Source organism: Malurus melanocephalus, unplaced genomic scaffold, assembly GCF_030028575.1.
Source record: "Malurus melanocephalus ecotype Western Australia unplaced genomic scaffold, MMel_1.1 scaffold_1615, whole genome shotgun sequence".
In the NCBI taxonomy this organism is placed as follows: domain Eukaryota; kingdom Metazoa; phylum Chordata; class Aves; order Passeriformes; family Maluridae; genus Malurus; species Malurus melanocephalus.
This window is the reverse complement of record NW_026624847.1, coordinates 9947-16897: the sequence shown is the minus strand read 5'-3', so window position 1 is coordinate 16897 and position 6951 is coordinate 9947. Positions and strand designations below refer to the sequence as shown.

Genomic DNA, 6951 nt, shown 5'->3' with positions numbered 1-6951 from the left:
GGGAATTTGGGGGAAGAATTTGGGGATTTGGGGGAGAAAAAATGGGAATTTTGGGTGGGAAAATTGATAATTTGAAGGTAAAAAACGTGGATTTTGGGGGTGAAAAATAAATTTTTGGGATAAAATAAGTGAATTTTGGGGTTTAAAAAGTGAAGTTTTGGGTTAAAAAATGTGAAATTTTGAGGTAAATTAAGCACATGTTTGGGGTAAAAAAGTGAAATTTTGGGTTTAGAAAGGTGAATTCTGGGGTTAAAAAGCAAATTTTGGGATAGAAATAAATTTTTTGGATAAAAATTGAATTTTGGGGTGAAAAATGTGGATTTTGGCGTTTGAAAAGTGGAATTTTGGGTTAAAAAATGCGGCATTTTGGGGTAATAAAAGCGAATTTTGGGGTTAAAAAAAGCAAATTTTGGGGCAAAAAGGAATTTTGGGGTAAAAATACGCAGATTTTAAGTAAAAATAAAATTTTGGGGTAAAAAGTGAATTTTGGGGTGAAAAACGTGAATTTTGTCAGCATGGAGACGCTGGCGGCCATGTTTGAGCTGGACCTGCCCACGGTGCACGGAATCATCAGCAAAATGATCATCGGGGAGGAGCTGATGGTGAGAAAAAAACACCAAAAATTGAGATTTTTTTGGAAAATTTGGGAAAATTCGGTGATTTCGGTAAAATTTGGGAAAATTTTGGTGAAATTTTGGTGAAATTTGGAGCAATTTTGGGTGAATTTTGGGCGATTTTGGACGAATTTTGGGTGAATTTTGGGTGATCATCGGGGAGGAGCTGCTGGTGAGAAAAAAAACCCAAAAATTGAGATTTTTGGGAAAATTTGGGCCATTTTGGGAAAATTCGGTGATTTCGGTAAAATTTGGGGAAATTTTGGTGAAATTTGGAGAAATTTTGGGTGAAATTTGGAGCAATTTTGGGTGAATTTTGGGGTGATTTTGGGTGATCATTGGGGAGGAGCTGATGGTGAGAGAAAAACGGGGATTTTGAGGGAAATTTGGGTGATTTTGGGAAAATTCGGACCCATTTTGGTACAATTTTTGCTATTTTTGTCCAATTTTGCCCAAATTTCACCCAAATTTCACCCGATTTTCACGGGTTTTTTTTTATTCCTCACCTGTCCACTCTCTGGACCACGGGGATTATGGGAAATCCCAAATTGGGGCCATTTTGAGCCATTTTAGTTCCATTTTGGTGCCATTTTTGGGTCAATTTTGCTGCAATTTTCTCTATTTTTGCCAAATTTCACCCAAATTTCACCCGATTTTTGTGGGTTTTTTTTATTTCTCACCTATTTTCTCGTGTCCACTCTCTGGAATAGGGGATGATGGGAAATCACTTTTTTTTGTGTAATTTGGAGCCATTTTAGAGCAGTTTTGGGCCATTTTTGGTGCAATTTTTGCCCGAATTTCACCCGATTTCGAGCAAATTTTGCTCAAATTTCACCCAAATTTCACCCGATTTTCGCGGGGTTTTTTTCATTTCTCACCATTTTTTTTCTGTCCACTCGTCCCAGGCCTCTCTGGACCAGCCCACGGCCACGGTGATGATGGGAAATCCCAAATTGGGCCATTTTGAGCGCAATTTTCGCTATTTTTGCCCAAATTCACCCAAATTTCACCCGATTTTCGCGGAGTTTTTTGGTGCTCACTTGTCCAGTCTCTGTAGACCACGGGGATGATGGGAAATCCCATTTTTTGGGTGATTTGGTGCCGTTTTGGTGCCATTTTTGGGTGGATTTTCGTGCAATTTTGGTCGGTTTTGACCCAAATTTCACCCGATTTTGAGCAAATTTCGCCCAAATTTCACCCGATTTTCGCGGGGTTTTTTTTTTTTCTCACCTGTCCAATCTCTTCTTCACAGTGATGATGTGAAATCCCATTTTTGTATGATTTCAGCCCATTTTAGTGCTGTTCTGGTGCCATTTTTAGGTGGATTTTGGTGCAATTTTTGCTATTTTTGCCCAAATTCACCCAAATTTCGCCCAAATTTTGTCCGATTTTCGCGGGTTTTTTTTTATTTTTCTCATAATTTCTTCTGTCCACTTCTCTCAGGCCTCCCTGGACCAGCCCACGGCCACGGGGATGATGGGAAATCCCAAATTGGGCCATTTTTGGGTGAATTTGAGCGCAATTTTCGCTATTTTTGCCGAATTTCGCCCAAATTTCACCCAAATTTTGTCCGATTTTCGCGGGGTTTTTTTTATTTTTCTCATATTTTCTCCTGTCCACTCCCCCAGGCCTCTCTGGACCAGCCCACGGCCACGGTGATGATGCACCGCACGGAGCCCACGGCCACGCAGAATTTGGCGCTGCAGTTGGCGGAAAAACTTGGGAATTTGGTGGAGAACAACGAGCGTGTGCTGGACCAGCGCCAGGGCGCCTACGGCGGCTACTTCCGGGGTCAGAGGGGGTTTTGGGGATTTTGGGGGAAATTTCGGGGATTTTGGGAAAATTTGGGTGAAAATCGGGGATATTTGGGCGAAAACCAGGTGAAAATCGGGCGAAATTTGGGTGTTTTAGGTGGAATTTGGGTAGAATTTGGCTGAGCTTCAGGTGATTTTGGGCATCTGAACACACCTGGGGACACCTGGGAAATTTGGGAGGAATTTGGGAAAATTTGGGGAAATTTGGGTGAAATTTGGGCAAAAATCGGGCGAAAATTGAGTGAAATTTGAGCGTTCTATGTTGAATTTGGATGAAATTCCGGTGGAATTTGGACGTTTTAAGTGAAATTTGGGCTATTTCTGGTGCCTACGGGGGCTACTTCCAGGGTCAGAGGGGCTACCTGGGGGATCTGGGGTGAATTTCGGGGATTTTGGGAAAATTTGGGCGAAAATCGAGTGAAAATTGAGCGAAAATCAAGTGAAATTTGGGCAAAATTTGGGCGAAATTTGCTCATTTTAGGTGAAATTTGGGTGGAATTTGGGCTAGTTCCGGGGTCAGGGGGCAACCTGGGAATTTGGGGGAAATTCAGGGGAATTTGGGAAAATTTGGGTGAAAATCGGGCGAAAATTGGACAAAATTCGGGCATTTTACATTGAATTTGGATGAAATTCCGGTGGAATTCGGAAAATTTGGGTGGAATTTGGGCTACTTCCAGGGTCAGAAGGGGTTTGGGGTGAATTTTGGGGTTTGGGGAAAATTTGGGGAAATTTGGGTGGAAATTGGGTGAAAAACGGGTGAAAATTGGCTAAAATTTGGCCAAAATACGCTCATTTTAGGTGGAATTTGGGCTATTTCCGGGGTCAGAGGGGGTTTGGGGCGAATTTGGGGGATTTGGGGAAAATTTGGGAAAATTTGGGTGAAAATTGGGTGAATTTGGGTGATTTTGGTTGATTTTGGGTGAATTTGGGTGTTTTGGGTGAATTTTATGTGAATTTTGTGTGAATTTGGGTGAAATTTTGGCGATTTTGGTTGATTTTGTGTAAATTTTGTGTATTTTTCACTCCCCCATGCCATTCTCTTTTCAGACCAGAAGGACGGCGGGTGGTTTGGGTGGAATTTGGGTGGTTTTGGGTGTTTTTGGGTGAATTTTGGATATTTGGGAATATTTTGGGTGATTTTGGGTGACTTGGGTGAATTTTGTGTGAATTTGGGTGAATTTGGGGTATTTTGGGTGAATTTTGTGTGAATTTTGCATGAATTGGGATATTTTGGGTGATTTTGGGTGAGATTTGGGTGAATTTTGTGTGTATTTTGTGTGAATTTGGGCTATTTTGGTTGATTTTGTTTGATTTTGTGTGAATTTTTGTGTATTTTTCTCTTTTCAGACCAGAAAGATGGCGGTTACCGCAAGGGTGATGGGTACCTGCGGCGCGGCGGCTTCCGGCAGGAGCGCGGCAACTACTGAGGCTGCTCTGCCCCACTGAGGCCTGGTGTGACCTATAGATCCATCTCTGCCCCATAGATCCCATCCTGCCCTATAGATCCCATCCTGACCCACTGAGGCTGCTCTGCCCCACAGCGGCCTGGTGTGACCCATAGATTCCATCCTGACCCATAGATCTGCCCCATAGATCCCATCCTGCCCCACTGAGGCCTAGTGTGCCCCATAGATCCATCCCTGCCCCATAGATCCATCCCTGCCCCACAGATCCATCCCTGCCCCATAGATCCATCTCTGCCCCATAGATCCATCTCTGCCCCACNAGATCCATCTCTGCCCCACAGATCCATCCCTGCCCCATAGATCCATCCCTGCCCCACAGATCCATCTCTGCCCCATAGATCCATCCCTGCCCCACAGATCCATCCCTGCCCCACAGATCCATCCCTGCCCCACAGATCCATCCCTGCCCCATAGATCCCTCCCCCTCCATCAAGGGTCTCGTGGCCGGAAGTCAATAAAGGAGTTGCCAATTAACAAGTGTGTTAATGATTTTGTTAATGAGATGCAAATGAGTGCGTTAATGAGATGCAAATGAGTATGTTAATGAGATGTTAATGAGGAATGGGGCAGGGGCTGCCCCACTGATTCCCTCCCTGCCCCACAAGTGACCCCGAAGCTTCTCCCCTCACCATTTCCCACCTTTTTTCATCCCCTCATGATTTTCCTCCATTTTCTCCCCTCACATTTTTCCTCCATTTTGTATCCTCATTATTTCTCTCCATTTTGTGCCCTCATAGTTTTCCTCCATTTTGTTCCCTCAGTTTCTCTCCATTTTCTCCCCTCAGACTTTCCCTCCATTTTCTCCCCTCACATTTTTCCTCCATTTTGCCCCCTCACATTTTTTCTCCATTTTCTCCCTTCGCAATTTCCTTCCATTTTATCCCCTCACACTTTTTCTCCATTTTGTCCCCTCACACTTTCCCTTCATTTTCTCCCCTCACTCTTTTCCTCCATTTTCTCCCCTCACGGTTTTCCTCCATTTTGTCCCCTGCACAATTTTCCTCCATTTTCTCCCCTCTCACACTTTCCCTCCATTTTCTGCCCTCAAACTTTCTCTCCATTTTGTCTCCTCACAGTTTTTCTCCATTTTGTATCCTCATTATTTTTCGCCATTTTATTCCCTCACACTTTCCCTCCATTTTGTGTCCTCATGATTTTTCTCCATTTTCCCCTCTCACACTTTCCCTCCATTTTGTCCTCTCACAATTTCTCTCCATTTTCTCCCCTCAGACTCCGCCCCGATTTTGTCCCCCCATGGTCTCTCCACACTGTTCCATCATGGCTGCTCCCCTTCTCCTTCATCCCATCCCCTCATGATTTCCGCCATTTTGTCCCCTCATGGCTTCCCTTCTTCCCATCCCCTCACAATTTGCCTCCATTTTCTCTCCTCACACTTTTCCTCGATCTTCTCCCCTCACACTTTCCCTGCATTTTGTTCCCTCACTCTTTTCCTCCATTTTGTCCCCTCATGGTTTTTCTCCATTTTGTATCCTCATGATTTTTCCTCCATTTTTGTCCTCACAATTTCTCTCCATTTTGTCCCCTCATGTCCTCTCTCCACACTGTCCCATCATGGCTGCCCCTCTTCTCCTTCATCCCATCTCCTCATGATTTCCGCCATTTTGTTCCCTCATGGCTTCCCTTCTTTCTCTCCCTTTGCACTTTTCCTCCATTTTCTCCCCTCAGACTTTCCCTCCATCTCCTCCATTTTGTATCCTCATTATTTTTCTCCATTTTGTCCCCTCACACTTTCCCTCCATTTTGTTCCCTCATGGCTTCCCTTCTTTCTGTCCCTTCACTCTCTTCCTCCATTTTCTCCCCTCACACTTTTTCTCCATTTTTTTCCCCCCATGATCTCTCTCCACACCATCCCATCATGGCTGCCCCTCTTCTCCTTCATCCCATCTCCTCACGGTTTCTACCATTTTGTTCCCTCATGGTTTCCCTTCTTTCCATTCCTTCACTCTTTTCCTCCATTTTGTCTCCTCACACTTTTACTCCATTTTCTCCCCTCACATTTTTCCTCCATTTTGTCCCCTCACACTTTCCCTCCATTTTGTCCCCTCACACTTTCCCTCCATTTTGTTCCCTCATGGCTTCCCTTCTTTCTGTCCCTTCACTCTCTTCCTCCATTTTGTCCTCTCATGGTTTTCCTCCCATTTTCTCCCCTCAGACTTTCTCTCTATTTTCTCCCCTCAGACTTTCTCTCCATTTTGTCTCCTCACATTTTTCCTCCATTTTGTCCCCTCACGATTTCCCTCCATTTTCTCCCCTCATGATTTTTCTCCCCTCACATTTTTCCTCCATTTTGTATCCTCATTATTTCTCTCCATTTTGTGCCCTCATGATTTTCCTCCATTTTGTCCTCTCACACTTTCCCTCCATTTTATCCCCTCACAGTTTTCCTCCATTTTGTCCCCTCACGGTTTTCTTCCATTTTGTCTCCTCACATTTTTCCTCCATTTTCTCCCTTCGCAATTTCCTTCCATTTTCTCCCGTCACGTTTTTCCTCCATTTTCTCCCCTCACACTTTCCCTCCATTTTCTCCCCTCAGCCTCCGCCGCCATTTTGTCCCCTCCTCTTGCACAGCCCTGACCCACAGATTCCTCTCTATAACTTCTCCATTTTAATCAAATCCTTAATCCGTTAAAACCCATAATTAATTAATTAATTAACCATTGTAAATGGGTGACAAAGAAGGAATTAATTAATTAATCATCCCTCATTAACGAGCGAAAAGGAGAGGGAGGAGGGCGCCCCCTCCCCCATAACTTTCCCCATACATTTTGCCCCTATTTTAATGAAATTAATTAATAGATTACTAGAAATAATTTGTGGATCAATAAAATTAATTAACCGATTAATAAAACTGCGAATAACGAGTTTAAATGATGCAAATTTTAWTATTTACAATTTGTTAATGAGAAAYGAGGGGGTGCCCCCTGCCCCATAATGAACCAGCCCGGTTTGATTCATTAATTAAATAATAAAAATAATATTTAATTGTTTTAAATGATTTGTTAATTATTCAACCTCCCGTAACGGTTCCTTTCCCCT

The 6951-nt window shown here is 43.5% G+C and overlaps 2 protein-coding genes across 3 annotated transcripts in view; both read left to right on the top strand.

The window, feature by feature from the left end:
• Positions 1-4118, top strand: part of LOC130587189 (eukaryotic translation initiation factor 3 subunit C-like) — a 10043-nt gene extending 5925 nt beyond the window's left edge. The window contains exons 4-7 of one of the 2 annotated variants that reach the window (XM_057388153.1): positions 515-602; positions 2243-2405; positions 3776-3887; positions 4003-4118. In XM_057388153.1, the coding sequence (XP_057244136.1) occupies positions 515-602; positions 2243-2405; positions 3776-3855 (331 nt within the window). In that variant the 3' untranslated portion in view covers positions 3856-3887; positions 4003-4118. Of the gene's footprint in view, positions 1-514; positions 603-2242; positions 2406-3775 lie in introns of both variants that reach the window. The other variant, XM_057388152.1, reaches the window with a different exon arrangement.
• A 2728-nt stretch (positions 4119-6846) lies between these two features.
• The window catches only part of LOC130587188 (shematrin-like protein 2), a 4781-nt gene continuing 4676 nt past the window's right edge, over positions 6847-6951 (top strand). Inside the window, exon 1 of the mRNA XM_057388151.1 lies at positions 6847-6859. Within this exon, the coding sequence (XP_057244134.1) occupies positions 6847-6859 (13 nt within the window). The remainder of the gene's footprint in view (positions 6860-6951) is intronic.